This window comes from Narcine bancroftii, chromosome 3 (genome assembly GCF_036971445.1).
Source record: "Narcine bancroftii isolate sNarBan1 chromosome 3, sNarBan1.hap1, whole genome shotgun sequence".
In the NCBI taxonomy this organism is placed as follows: domain Eukaryota; kingdom Metazoa; phylum Chordata; class Chondrichthyes; order Torpediniformes; family Narcinidae; genus Narcine; species Narcine bancroftii.
Window position 1 is genome coordinate 237,366,477 of NC_091471.1, and position 14,970 is coordinate 237,381,446.

At 47.1% G+C, this 14,970-nt stretch overlaps 2 protein-coding genes across 3 annotated transcripts in view; one reads left to right on the forward strand and one right to left on the reverse strand.

The window, feature by feature from the left end:
• Positions 1-7,369, forward strand: part of LOC138758363 (tetratricopeptide repeat protein 39A) — a 55,211-nt gene extending 47,842 nt beyond the window's left edge. For both annotated transcript variants that reach the window (XM_069927178.1, XM_069927179.1), the window contains exon 18: positions 3,415-7,369. In XM_069927178.1, coding sequence (XP_069783279.1) covers positions 3,415-3,529 — 115 coding nt within the window. In that variant the 3' untranslated portion in view covers positions 3,530-7,369. The remainder of the gene's footprint in view (positions 1-3,414) is intronic.
• Positions 7,303-12,673, reverse strand: gadd45gip1 (growth arrest and DNA-damage-inducible, gamma interacting protein 1). Its single transcript, XM_069927181.1, has 2 exons — positions 12,275-12,673; positions 7,303-8,284 (listed from the first exon to the last, which is right to left on the reverse strand). The coding sequence occupies exons 1-2, from the start codon at positions 12,643-12,645 to the stop codon at positions 7,996-7,998; spliced, it is 660 nt and encodes a 219-aa protein (XP_069783282.1). The 5' UTR covers positions 12,646-12,673; the 3' UTR covers positions 7,303-7,995.
• Between the last annotated feature and the right edge of the window lie 2,297 nt (positions 12,674-14,970).

The following is a 14,970-nucleotide window of genomic DNA, read 5'->3' on the forward strand; positions in this document are numbered from 1 at the left end:
ATCACATGTCAAAAATGAATAAATAGTGCAAGAGGATAGGAGAAAGTGAGGTGGTGTCTGTGATGGCAGAGGGGAAGAAGCTGTCCTTGTGCTGCTGGGTGTTCGTCTTCAGGCTCCTGCACCTCCTTCCTGCAGTGAAACGTATGAGGGGAGATTTGATCGAGGTATTTAAAATTATGAGTCGGATGGACAGAGTAAAGGTAGATGGGCTTTTCCCACTGAGGGTAGGTGAGATACAAACCTGATGACATGGATTGATGGTGTAAGGGGAAATGTTTCGGGTGAACGACACAGAGAGGGGTGGGAGTGTGGAATGAGCTGCCAGCTGAAGTGTTGAATGTGGACTCAATTTTAACACGTAAGAAGAATTTGGACAGGTCCATGGATGGGAGGGGTATGGAGGGATAGGGACCAGGTACAGGTCAGTGGGACCAGGCTGAGAAATGGTCTGGCACAGACTCGAAAGGTGAAATGGCCTGTTTCTGTGCTTTAATGTTCTATGGTTCTAAGAGGGCAGGGTCTGGGTGGTTGGTCTTTGAGGATAGAGGCTGGTTTCTTAAGACATCGCCCCTTGTACATGTCCTCGATGGAGTGAAGTCTGGTGCTGTGATGTCGCAAGCCGAGTTAACATCCCTCTGGAGGTTTTTCCTGTTCTGTGCATTGGCCCCTCTGTACCAGACAGTGGTACAAGAGAAACTTGTGCGTGAACTACTCTTTGCAGACGATGCCGCTTTAGTTGCCCATTCAGAGCCAGCTCTTCAGCGCTTGACGTCCTGCTTTGCGGAAACTGCCAAAATGTTTGGCCTGGAAGTCAGCCTGAAGAAAACTGAGGTCCTCCATCAGCCAGCTCCCCACCATGATTACCAGCCCCCCCACATCTCCATCGGGCACACAAAACTCAAAACGGTCAACCAGTTTACCTATCTCGGCTGCACCATTTCATCAGATGCAAGGATCGACAATGAGATAGACAACAGACTCGCCAAGGCAAATAGCGCCTTTGGAAGACTACACAAAAGAGTCTGGAAAAACAACCAACTGAAAAACCTCACAAAGATAAGCGTATACAGAGCCGTTGTCATACCCACACTCCTGTTCGGCTCCGAATCATGGGTCCTCTACCGGCACCACCTAAGGCTCCTAGAACGCTTCCACCAGCGTTGTCTCCGCTCCATCCTCAACATCCATTGGAGCGCTTACATCCCTAACGTCGAAGTACTCGAGATGGCAGAGGTCGACAGCATCGAGTCCACGCTGCTGAAGATCCAGCTGCGCTGGATGGGTCACGTCTCCAGAATGGAGGACCATCGCCTTCCCAAGATCGTGTTATATGGCGAGCTCTCCACTGGCCACCGTGACAGAGGTGCACCAAAGAAAAAGTACAAGGACTGCCTAAAGAAATCTCTTGGTACCTGCCACATTGACCACCGCCAGTGGGCTGATATCGCCTCAAACCGTGCATCTTGGCGCCTCACAGTTTGGCGGGCAGCAACCTCCTTTGAAGAAGACCGCAGAGCCTACCTCACTGACAAAAGGCAAAGGAGGAAAAACCCAACACCCAACCCCAACCCACCAATTTTCCCCTGCAACCGCTGCAATCGTGTCTGCCTGTCCCGCATCGGACTTGTCAGCCACAAACGAGCCTGCAGCTGACGTGGACTTTTTACCCCCTCCATAAATCTTCGTCCGCGAAGCCAAGCCAAAGACCAGACAGTGATGCAACCAGCCAGAATGCTGTCTCTGACCAGGAGGCCCCAGAATAGCCATAGAGTTGCATTCAAGCTCCCACAAATGGATGATGTCGGGGTTGACGTGCAGAACAAAGTTTTCCACTGGACCTCAGTACATGGGACAATAAACCAAGTCAATTTGACCTCACTGCTGAAGGTCTGATTAAGGGTGAGGAAGGCTGATTTACATAGGGGTGGTGTTTATTTAATTAGAAGCTCTTGATTCTGCAAATCACTGAACCTTCTGAGCAATTGATGTGTCTGTGTTGTTGCATTGCGCTAAGGCAATGTGGGCCTGAGGTTGGTGCAGAGGCAGCAATGTGGCCACTTGTTCACCAGGTGGCGGTGTCTACCCACGTTTCAGAGCCCAAGGATTGTTCACTGCAGTTCAGGGCTGGCAGATGATCAAGGTGCTTCATGCATGGAAGAATCCAGGAAAACAGGAACCTGTTCAACCTGGAGCCTATTGACAGTGGCCGAACCTTTTTCCTGCACTTTGATTCCTTTTCTGCCCAGAATTCTAGTGCTGTTTGCCTTTATTAAACATAAATTGTCTGAAAAATGGCAGATGGAATTTAATGCAGATGTGTGTGAGGTGCTGCATTTTGGAAGGACAAACCAAGAAAGAAGGTACACGGTAAATGGACGGGCACTGAGGAGTGTGGTAGAAGAGGGATCTGGGAATACACGTATAAAATACCCTGAAAGTGGCATCACTGGTGGATAGGATTTTAAAGAGAACTTTTGGCACATTGGCCTTCATAAATCAAAGTATTGAGTCCAGGAGTTGGGATGTTATGGTAAAGTTCTATAAGACATTGGTGAGGATGAATTTGGGGCATTGTGTGCAGTTTTGGTCACCTAACTACAGGAAAGATATCAATAAGATTGAAAGAGTTCAGAGAAGATTTATTAGAATTTTGCCCGGATTTCAGAAACTGAGTTACAGGGAAAGGTTAAACAGGTTAGGACTTTATTCCATGGAGCGTTGAAGGAGAGATTTGAATTTGAGGGGGATGCATTTAAGGGTGAAAGGGGAAAAGTTTAGGGGGGGAACGTGAGGGGTAATTTCTTCACACAGAGTGGTAGGGATGTGAAACGAGCTGCCAGCTGAGGTGGTGAATGCATGTTCAATTTTAACATTTAAGAAGAATTTGGCCAGGCCCATGGATGGGAGGGGTATGGAGGGTTAATGTGCAGGTCAGTGGAACTAGGCACAAAAAAGTACAGCACAGACCAGAGGGGCTGATGGGCCTCCTCTTTACTGTGCTGTAGTATTCTATGATTCTGAAGCTGCAGCATCGAGACTTCCTATGCAGACGAAAACATTTCTGCTCATTTTATGGACCACCCCTTATTTTGAGACAGTGACACCTGGTTTTGGATAGCTTGGCCATCCTCTCTGCACCTCCCTGTTCTGGGTCCCAGTGGGATGGAGGCCCAGGCCGGCTGATCTCAGGGGGCAGAGCAGTTAGAACAGGAACTGATCCAGTGAACCTTGGCCATTCTCTCTTGATCCATCCTGCCTTCTGGATGACTTGTCCGCACAAGGGGAAGAACGTTTAGTGTGGCGGTTAGCGCAACAGAGTTACAGCATCAGGGATTGTACTAGGAGCTGGTATCTCCTGGAAAGGCTGATCTGGCATAACAATTCTGATTTTGTTGACTTGTTCTCCTCTCTCAGACAAAACTACAAGGATTATTCCATGGAGTCCAGGACTCTTTTCCGGATACACGCTGCCCTTTCCAAACTGAAGGCAGAGAAGGATGAGAATGGACTGGAAGGAACTGCCCTCTAGGTGTGAAGGCACGGGAACCAGTGCGGAAACCACGGAGGACCGGTGTTAACGGGACTGCCAGGGTGGGAGGGACAAGGGCGTAACATTAAGTAGGTGTGTCCACTCCCTGCAAAGCCCAAGGTCGAAACTCTCTACACTGAGAAATGAAGTGTTTGAGGAGCTGGTCTATCCCAGCTGAATCACCAACTCAGACAAAAAAAACTTGTCTCGTGCCGTTTTGGATTTGAGGTCAGGGTGTGGGGAGCGTTGCTATGGGGACTATCAGCTGCCACTTTTGTTTTCCACTGGACATACAAGGCACGATTACCTCAGTTACAGGTGGAAAGGTATCCAAGATTGGAATTTGGACTCAGAGGGCTGTGGTCAAATCAGCAGGGAAAGGGCCCAGTAACTGACCTTTGTTCCTGTTCCTGCCAGCGGTAGTTCAATGTGCCTTTCCTTAGAACTTTTATAAGGTCTCTTACTGTAGGCGCAAAGGGTTAGAAGCTGATCTTATTAATAACAAATGTAATTTGGAATGTTTATAAATTAGATTCTGTAGATAGACTGTGAAATATTGGGAGTCTTAGCTGGTTACAATTACACACAAATTATTTTATATCCTAACACTTGATGATTTTATATTTTGCTTTCAAATTGGGGTGTTGTGTTTTGTCGTTGCAACGTGTCCAAGAATACTATCAGTTGGAAGTAGCCGATGAGGACTTATCGTTGGCTGTTGAGTGGCAATGGGTGTGAATGTGGAACTTCAGTGTTTCAATGAAGTCAGGAAAACTGGATAGTTCAAACTGGCTGGCTGATGGCTTGGAGCAGATATAGGCCATTCAGCCCATTGAGTCTGTCCCACTATTTAATCATGAGCTGATCCATTTCCCCACTGTCCGGCCTTCTCCCCATAACCTTTGATGCTCTGGCTAATCAAGAACCTATCAATCTCTGCCTTAAATACACCAATGACCCGGCCTCCACAACTGCCGGTGGCAGCAAATTCCACAGATTCACTACTCTCTGGCTGAAGAAATTTCTCCGCCGCTCTGTTGTAAACAGACACCCTTCAGTCCTGAAGTTGTGCCTTGATGGGTGAAGGGCCCTGAATGACTCCAAGAGAAGCTAAGGAATTATTTTTGAGCTAATGGCTGGAGAATAGCTCCCCTTGGTTGGGTGGGGGGACATAGCATCTTCAACAAGGCTGAGGAACCTATTGAAAATGCCAAAATAATTTCTAGTTGAGGGGGGGGGGAAAGGAGACAGAAGGTTCAGAATGATGAACCACGGTTGTAATGAAATCTGTCCCACTCACTCCCAGCTGCTTGGATTCAGCATAACCAGTACGGTTTACAACCGCCCTTTTCCATGAACCCTCAGCCACCACCATAAGACCTGACTTTTTATCCATTATTTCCTTGCTCCCAAACTCAGGAAATTAACACACTATTCCAGTACCAGCAATCTGGGTACGAATCCCGCACTGTCTGTAAGGAGTTTGTACATTCTCCCTCTGTCTGTGTGGGTTTCCTTAGGGGGTCTGGTTTCCTCTAGGTCAGTCGGGTGGCACGGGCTCAGGGGCCGAAAGGGCCTGTTACGGTGTTGTGCGATGGACCTAAAATGATGCAGCCAATACTTTCCGTATTTGTGTTTTAGTACTTGACCTTTCTTTATGAATGTCATCTCCTCTCTAACTCCAAATGGTGCAGAGTTCAACTTGAACCTTCCCTTGTGGGCAATCCATTTTCTGGGTGGCTCCAGGGACAGTTCCTGCTAAGAATGTGGCCCAATCTCCCAGCAGCAGCAGATTCAACCCACTGATACCAGTAGGGTTTGGGCTCTGGTACCCACAGACCCAGAACCCTGAAGGTGGAGACAGTGTGGGAGTGTTGATGTTTGCTCCAGTGCACCCTGACTCTGGAAGACACCCCAGCATAGCCCTGGAGTTCCTGTTTGGGCAGCCAAGTGACTGAAGTGGGAACAGCTGTGCATGCAGGGGTTTTAGTACATTTCCAGCCACTGTAATTAGAATGTAGCAGGTCCCCAGGATGTGTTTTGCTGTTCAGTAAGACACGAGCGATCTTTACTTCATGCACACCTGGACTAACTCTGAAACCCGTGAACATGATGGGGGTAGCGCAAAGGTGGAGCCAGTAATGATCGCCACCCCGACCCAGGATTGCTGCCTTCTGTGCAGCTTAAATACCCCATAATTATATCCCTGGGCAAGCAGTAGGATCTGGAGGGAATTGAGGAGAATTTTTTAAAAATAGGATAATTGTTGGATAGAACATTACAGCACAGGCCCTTCGGCCCTCAATATTGTACCTATATATTTCTACCAAAAAACTAAACCATCCCTACCTCATAACCCTCTATTTTTCTTTCATCCATGTGTCTTAAATGCCTCTAATGTTCCAGCCTCCACCATCATCCTTGGCGAGGCAATCCACACCTACAAGTCTCTTGTGTGTAAAACACTTCCCCCTGACATCTCCACTAAACTCTCCTCCCTTCTCTTTGTACAGATGTCCCCTGGTGTTTGTTACTCCCACCCTGGGAAACCGGCACTGTCTGTCCACCCTACCTATACCTCAATCTTGTAGACCTCTTAAGTTTCTTCGCTCCAAAGAGAAAAGTTCCAGCTCTGCTAACCCTGCCTCATAACACATTTTCCAATCCAGGCAACATCCTGGTAAATCTCCTCTGCCCCCTCTCCATAGCTTCCACATCCTTCCTGTAATTAGGTGACCAGAACTGAACACAATAAGTGTGGTCTCACCAGAGATTTGTAGAGAAGTAACATGACCTCTTGACTCTTGAACTCAATCCCCTTATCAATGAAACCCAACATCCCATAGGCCTTCTTAACCTTACTTCAACCTGCGTGGCAACCTTAAGAGATGTATGGCGTTGAGACCCCAAGGTCCCTTTGTTAAAATAAAAAATATCACACAAATACTGGAGAAACTCAGCAGGTCAAACTGCAAAGGTGAAGAAGCCTGAAACGTTGCTGATGTATCTTCACCGTTGCTACAGAGGCACTGTTTGACCTGCTGAGTTTCTCCAGCACTTGTGTGATTTTTTTTTCCCCACTCAACCCCGATGTCAACAGAATCCTGTGTTTTACCTCTGTTAAAATGAATGTCAGAATGAACACTTTTTTTTAATATAAGCAAAGGTGTGGGTTGTTCAGTTAATTGGTTTATGCTCGAAGTCAGATGATTCTATCCCAGTTCATCGCTTGGAGAAGGTGCCAGTTTTAATAACTCCTCCCCCTGAAGACCAAGAAGAATTTTCTGTGGTCTTCTCAGAGGAATGATCCTTATTTACAGTCATTATTGTACCAGGTCTCCAAAAGCAATTCAGTCTCCATCCTGTGCGGTTGATTCAACAGGGAAAGCATTAGCCCAAGACAACCCCACAGGTTACCTTTTTAACAATAAATCAGCTGGAGTGGGTGATGCCTGACCTCAGAGATCTCCTCAACACCCTGCAGTGACAGTGCATTAAATGCCTAAATATTCCTCCCCAATCAACAGTGCAAAGTGTATTGTTTGTACCATTAATAAGTTGAACAGTGGCTGAAATTCATCCCACTGGACTTTATGGAATGAATGACAGAGGCAATAACCAGCTGAGGTTATTATCTAATATGTTTCTTACTGCCCTCTGAGGATAAGGTATGCATGTGTTACCCGCCAACTCCTGGGAGACCACAGAACTTGAAATGAATCATTTAATTGTGTGACAAGTTTGCATTTACTCAAGTACAGGAAAGCTATTGATTTAATTCACTTAATCATTTTTAATTTATGTCAAATTTAACTGAATAAAGTGGAAGATTGGTTAAAATGTTTTTGTCACTACAGAACTAATAATTGAGGACCAGAATGAAGTTGTGTGAGTGAATCTTGTCATGTTCTTCGATGCCCACTTCAGAGTGCCCCGGGTAATCCAGGCTGTCAAACACAGTTTCCCCATAATTAACATTTAGAAGAAAGCAGCATACCTGACATAGTCCAACACTCCCTCGTCCATGATTAGCTCCTTGATTCATCACTCAGTGGGCAGAGCTTCTGGAAACAGTTCCACGTTAACTGCCAATTAATGTGATCTTTAAATTTTACATTTAGACATACAGCACAGTAACAGGCCCTTCTGGCTCACAAGTTCATGCTGCCCAATTACACCCAATTGACACAATCCCCGGAACATTTTGAACAGTGGGAGGAAACCGGAGCCCCCGGAAGAAACCAACGCAGATACAGGGAGAACATACAAACTCCTTACCGACGGAGCGGGATTTGAACCCAAGTTGCTGGTGCTGTAACAGCTAACGCTGCCACCCATAAATCTTGTTCCAAGTTCCTGGGGTCACCAGGAATAGAACATCTCAGAGACATCAAGGCCTCACATTTACTGATGCTTGTTCATGCAGATGAATGGAAGCCGTCTGGGTGGAACGCACACACATTGTTCTACGGTGGGGGTTCGGCTGCCACAATCGCACTCTGGGCCATGTTGGGTTTTTGACGCTTCAACAGTTTCTTCTTCTTCCTCTCCTCTTTCTCCATTTCCTTTACCATCTCCTGAAACTTGGAGTTTCGGGGGTCAATGCTGTAGCCAAACCGCTCTCTGGCTTCAGCCAGCAGCCGCTCCCTCCTGGCCGCCTCCTCCCTCTGCTTCTCTTTGGCCGCCCGCTTCTCCCGCCTCCAGTCTTCCACCATCTTGGGCATCTTGGCCATGTTGGCCTCGATCAGCTTATGTCTGACGGGAGGAGACAACACTTTCAGAAATCCACCAACCTCTCTCCTACGTCAGCTCACAGATCCGTTTCAAATCACTTTGCAAGCCATAGGGGATTACTTGTCTAATTCCCATTCTTTGTCCTGCAGTTCTCCACCGCCTCTGTCTCAGTCCCTCCACCACTGGCAGGCTTCAGACAACAGCCATCCAAACTCCCAAGATTTCTAAACTGTCCCTTATAAACCTCTTGAATGAAGCTTTGATCACCTGTGCCAACGTGGATTGCAAGTATGAAAGATGTTTTGTGGTCTTTCTCTTGTTCTGGGGTGGCGGAGCGATGACCTGCAGCAATTGTGTTCGATGCTGTTCCCTGTGATAGTGGGGACTTCTTCCTTTCCCCCACCCCCCCCCCCCCCACAGACGTGGATTGGCAGGTTAAGCAGCTGCTATAAATTGCGCCTGGGTGTGGGGTGAGTGCGAAAGGGACATTGAGGAAGATGCTCTCAACACTCAGAAGGCATCTCAATGAACACTTGGCCATCATGGAATAGGTAACCGGAATATTAACGGGGAGGGAGAGAGAGGGCGGGATTGCCAGCATTAATGATGGGTAAATGGAACCTCCTACACTGCGCTGAGGGCAGCTCCTAACCTAATAGGTGGTAGGGGAGTGGGCACGCCCTGGGTAGTAGGGAAAAGCGAGTGGGCTCTGGGGGGGTGGGGGGAAAATCAGACACCTACTCTGCACCTGCCCACTCTCCTCCCACTCAGGCTACCCCACCACCTTGGGCCATGCTGACCCTCGTCACCATCTTCACTACTTGTGTTTGCCAGGAAGTGTCCTTCCCCCGATGACCTGCACCCTCTGACAACTGGGACTGGGTCCCCCCCCACTCCAGTCCCAGGTCATCCCTCCCCCCGAAGACTGAGTCACGCCCCTCCCTGGGACTGGATTATCCCTCCCACCACCCCCTCCTCGGGACTGGGTCATCCCTACCCACCCCCCCCCCCCCGGGACTGAGTCATCCCTTGGACTGGGTCATGCCCCCCTCCCCCATGGGACTGTCATCTATCTCCAGGACTGGGTGGTCATTTGTGGGACTGGGCCTTGCCAGCAAGACCATTGTTCTTTGCCTACCCCCTTTTCCCTCAGGAGGAGGTGGCCACCTTGACTTGCTGCTGGTTTTAAGGAGACGAGACTGCCCCATTCAGGTAAGTAAGGAGGCTCTCTCCACACCCCAGGCTTTGGCCATGTGGAGGGAGACCCTTAAAGGCCTTGTAACTGTAAACACTGCTGTTAAATTTCCCGTTAACCTTTGTTGCATTCTCTACAACGGGCGTTCTCAACATTTTTTTTTGGTTATGGCCCCCTTCTCACTGAAGCAGTTGTCTAGTTGGTTTCTTCCGTTCTTCTCTCCTACCGACGATAGAATTTTTTTTTTTAAAAAAGGATTTCAGTCCGTGGCCCCTTAAATGTGCTGAGGCCTCCACTGAGAACGGCCATTCTGGATGGTCATTGACATGATGCTTCGGGAATAGAGTGAAAGGGCCTGAGTTCATGGAAATTCTACAAGTGGTGTTTGTTAGCTGTTCTGTCTGCAGGGAGATGTGGAGCATGCAGACAGACTCGAGAGAAAGGAAGTCCTATATTATGCACAAAGCATTGGAGGAATGTCAATGGGAGCCAAGATAACCGAGGAGGTTGCCAAATCTGGACATATTCCCTCATATTACCTTCCACATCCAAACCTAGTCCACATCTTCAGTATACATTAAAAAAAAATGAAAACATGATTCTATATCAAACTTTGCTAACATTTCCACCCCCACCCCCGAGATGCTCACAGCAATGCTCCTTGAATTAATTTTTCATTCTGGAGATGATTCAATAACATTAACAATCTTGGAGACTGCTGGAGGAACTCAGCAGGACAAGAAGCACCAGTGGGAGAGAAAGAGCGGTCAACATTCCAGGGCAGAACACCTCATCAAATCCTGATCGATTCCTCTGGCCCAAAATCCTGGACCACTCCATGTCACTGATCCTGCCCCACCTACTGAGTTCCTCCAGCAGGTTGTGTTCAGCTCCTTCTACTTGTTAAGCATGAACCGGGATAAATAGGATGTGAAAAAAGGTTTTCAGATTCGTGAGGTTAAAGGCCCTCACACATTTTGCAGCTCCTCTCCCCATTTGCAAGTATCAGGATCTACAGTAAGTAAACAAGGGTGGTTAACATATCCTGTATAGGGTCGAAGAAGACATGGGTCATTGGCCTGGTCATAAACCACACAGCACTATTTCAGTAACAGCTGCTGATTTACATATCACACCACCTTTTAAGACCTGTGTCAGCAGCTCATTCAAGCAGTTGTCCTAAGGTGAGGACATCAGAGAATTCACACTGTCACTGCAGCTTGCAGTCAGCGTTGATTATACAAACAGCCAGGTCCCTTGTACAGCCTGGGTCTCACGCTCCAAGTGCGTGAACCTTGGGGTATTCATACAGTCCTGGCATGAACAATGCAAACAGGAGGTGCGAGTCATCTGATAACATTCTTGCAGTGCAGGAGGGAGTCCTAAGATCAGGAGCTAATGAACAAATCCAATCTCTTTGACATCTGAACAAAACGAGGGGAGGAACAATTAAGGGAGACATCAAGGGTGTTTTTTTTAAAAAATACACAAGAGTTGTGAGAGCTGGGAATGCCTTGCCAGGGGTGGTGGTGGAGGCAGGAATATTAGGGGTATTTAAGACAGGCACATGGATGGAAGAAAAATGAGGTAGAGAGGGTTTAGTTTTTTAAAAATATATAGGTTGGCACCACATTGTGGGCTGAAGGGCCTGTACTTCACTGTAATATTCTACTTTCTCTTCTTAAAATCTCTGGAGCAAATAAACCTTCCAACCTGCACGTCTTTGATGTGGGAGAAACTGGAGCATCCAGAGGAAGGCACATGACCACAGGAAGAACATGCAAACTCCATACAGACAGCAGCCAAGGTCAGAAGCAAACGTGATGGATGGAGGAGGTGCAAGGCAGAAGTGTTTACAGCTGTGGTCACTGTGCTGCCTGGGTCTCAATGTTACAATTGGAGAAATGTCATTTCAACGGCTCAACAGGAATGTGAATCTTACCACTTCAAACAAAATCCAAGTGATTAAGTAAGGAGAATTGTTAGATCAAGGAGCTCATCTGGTGGAACACACAAACATTCATCTAATCTATCCTGTTACGCACCTCACCACAGCATCTGCTCAAACAAGTCCCTCCTTACCTCCAAAAGTACACAACACCCACCCCATGCCAAGAGCAGCTGCTACAGAAACATGATACACAGCTCCAGAATGATCCCATCCGCTCCAACAAACCACTCCCCTGCTTCCTCCAGCTCTCCTGATCCCATTATCTACACTTGCCACCTCGTCCCCAAACACCCAATTCTGCCCTTGCTGTAATCCTGTTATATTACTCATTTGTTGTCTTCCACATCTCTCCACCGACCTCTCACAGTTCTCACCAACACCTCAGATTTGTCTTGCCCCCAGTTGGCTGTCCTAGTGACCATTATCCTCCCCAATACAACTTGGCAACCCCAACAATCTTTTCTCACCCTTTCTTCACCTCCAAATCCTCACACCACTCCTCCCCGTCCATGAACCCAGACCCTGATGCATCATCCTGTGCTGCCCCAATATTTATCCCATCACCAACATTCTTCCCTCATGTCCCACCACTCTACCTCCTGTCCCCAAACCCCTTTTCTTTCTCTCCTATATCCCTCATCCCTATCCTTTCTCCACTCCCCCATATCCCACTCCCACTCTCTTCCTTCTCCCGCATCCTGCCCTGTCATCCACTTGCCCCACAACACCTGACCCCAACTCCCCTTCCCCCCTAACCCATCATCACCCCTCGTCCCCACCCACCCCTACCCCCTCCTATCACCACTACCACCCACCCATCACCACCAACACCCTCCACCTCCCATCTTCACCCCCTCCTACCCACCGGGCCCGCTGCTTCTCCCTCCGCTCCGCTTCCTTGGCCTGGATGCTGCTCCACATCTGCTGCAGGCTGGGCTGCCACTCGGCCTCGAACTGGCGCAGGTCGCGCAGCTCCTCGGGGCTGGGCCACAGGGAGGCGGCCGGGACCCCCGAGGCGGCGCCGGCCCGACCGAAGCGCTTGCGCTCGGCCTTGCGGCTGCGCTGCCACTCGGGGCTGTCGGGCCCGGGGACGTAGAAGCCGCTGAGATCCAGGCCCAGGGGCTTAGCGTGGTAACAGGCGGCGGCCAGGCCCGGTGGAGACCGCCCCCAGGCTCCGGTCCTGGTCCCCAGGGCGCGCACAGCCCCGGCCAGCCCCTGCAACATGGACGCCGCCATCTTGGATCGGTCCTCACTACATGGGTGGCTTCCGGGTGCCTGTTATAAAGTTAGAGTGAAGTTGGGAAAGTTTATTGTTATGCAAATTGGCCAATAACTTCCTCCTTGCTCCACGTGTACGTATGGCGGCTTTAATTAAATTACCACGATGTGGCAAGGTACCCTAAACAGGGATATTTATCCCCAGTTCCGGACCCCTCCCCAGGCTGTCAACCCCCAGCTCCCCCTTTCCCAGATCCGGACCCTGCTCCACAGTGACTTTAAAAAAATAGACTAACAGCACGGTAACGGGCCATTTCGGTCCATGAGTCTGTGCCACCCAATTTACACCCCTGGTACGTATTGAATGTTAAATGATGTTAAATAGTCAGAATTATTCCAAAAAGTGACATTTCATTTCATTGTCTGATTTGACAACAGTAACAGCGAAGACCACCCTCCGTCCCCCCATGTCCCCTGATGATCCCAACATGTCCGTATCGCAGGATGACGTACGTGCTGCCTTCAGGAGAATGAATCAGGAAGGCTCGTCAGAGTACCTGGCTGAGTATTAAAAATATGTGCTGACCAATATATTTATGGATATCTTCAATAACTCATCCAGCAGGGCATGATACCCACCTTTTTCAAATAGACATCAATCAATCAAGAAGAGTGTAGTAACCTGCCTTAATGACTATCGACCAGTAGCATTTATTCAGTGGTTCGCAATCTTCTTTCCCAGATCACCAATGCCTTCATCAATGTCCTTTGTTTCACAGAGCATCAATGGCATAGGGATTACTTAAGGTGGGATGTGGGTGGAAAGAAAAAGTTTGAAAACCATTGTTTTAATTGTACCCAATTGACTCATTATGTGCATGATTTCAGAACTCCAAAGGAAATGGGCCAATAACAATTTTTCTCAAGCAAAATATCTAGGAATTGCGGGGCCCAATTAGAAAATTGATAATGGGGCCTCGACTCTACAAAAGACTAAATCGAGGTTTTATATTTTGTGTAGTATGCCAGTCTTAGCCAAAAAGCATTAAATGCTTGATATACTAAATATTGAAAGACAATATGAAAGTTTAAATTTTTTAATACAAGTTAAGACAATTACAGACATACTCTTTATGCACAAGTCTTTTAGAAACAGACTTTCTGGCTTTTTTATTTGCAAAATCTTTCAAAATAATTTCAAAGTCAGTGGTTTTAGTAATGTCATTTTCTATAGATAACATTGCCAAATTGTTTAGTCTCCCTTGTGAAATTGTTGACCGTAAGTATGTTTTAATATAACCATATACAGCACAGAACAGGCCAGTTTGGCCCTACTAGTCCATGCCGGAACAAATCACCACCCTCCTAATCAGTTTTAGTTTTGAAAAACTTATTTCGCCCGATACGACTGTAAATCCTCAAAGCAATAAAAACATGAGGAAATGCTGTGAATTGATTGTATCCGACCAGGTATTCAAACAGAGCTTGAGGCTTAATGACACTGAAGGGAAGAAAAGTTTTCAGAGCTTCAAGTTCTTCGGCCAACAGATAACCATCCACGTCTTTAGTTGTTTCAGTAACTACCCCTCCATCAGTGCTCTGTTTTAGTATGTTGTCAGATAAAGCTTCTTCAAGGTCTGCTGTGTGTTTCCTTATTCCCGCCTTTTGTAAGCTCTGAAAGTTATTTAAAAATCCAAATAATTTTACATGGCTTTTAAGCTCTTTAAATCTATTTTCTAAAGATTGAATAGCTTTGTCTCGCACTAAGCTGAAGTACTGAACTCTGTGCTTCTTTTGGATCATCTAAAGCTTGATCTTTTGCCTCATATGAAAACATTCTCGTCCTTCTACGTAGTTGTTTTCTTGAAATTGTCTAAACTCCAATGGTAATTCAACAGCTTCAGCCAATTCATTTGCGCCTATTAGGACATCATTAAAACTGCCCTCTCTATAAATTCTTAGCCATGATAATAGTTTTTCAAATGACTTCATGCCTTCATCAATGTCCTTTGTTTCACCTTGTAGTTCCTTGCTAACATAATTAACTTTAAAAAATACTTCATGCCAAAATATCAAAGAAACTAAAAATTTGTAGTCTTTATCTGGTTTGCTAAAGATTCACCTTCTGCTTTTACCTTGGGCTCATCTGTAATCTCTGATATTTCCACAAGTGCATCATATACTTCTCCAACCTGATAACGAATAGCTTTAACACTATCAATCCGACACTCCCACCTTGTGTTGCTCAAGGGTTTCACTGATAACCTGGGTACATGTTTGTTAAAAACTTCCCACCTCATAGTTGATGCAGAGAACAATATGTAGATCCTTTGCAAGATCCCA

Excerpts from the sequence above, each read along its gene's own strand:
- gadd45gip1 (XM_069927181.1), bottom strand. The coding sequence starts at position 12,645 with ATGGCGGCGTCCATGTTGCAGGGGCTGGCCGGGGCTGTGCGCGCCCTG. Across the intron at positions 8,285-12,274 it reads AGGGAGAAGCAGCGGGCCCG|ACATAAGCTGATCGAGGCCA; the intron begins GTGGGTAGGAGG and ends TCCTCCCGTCAG.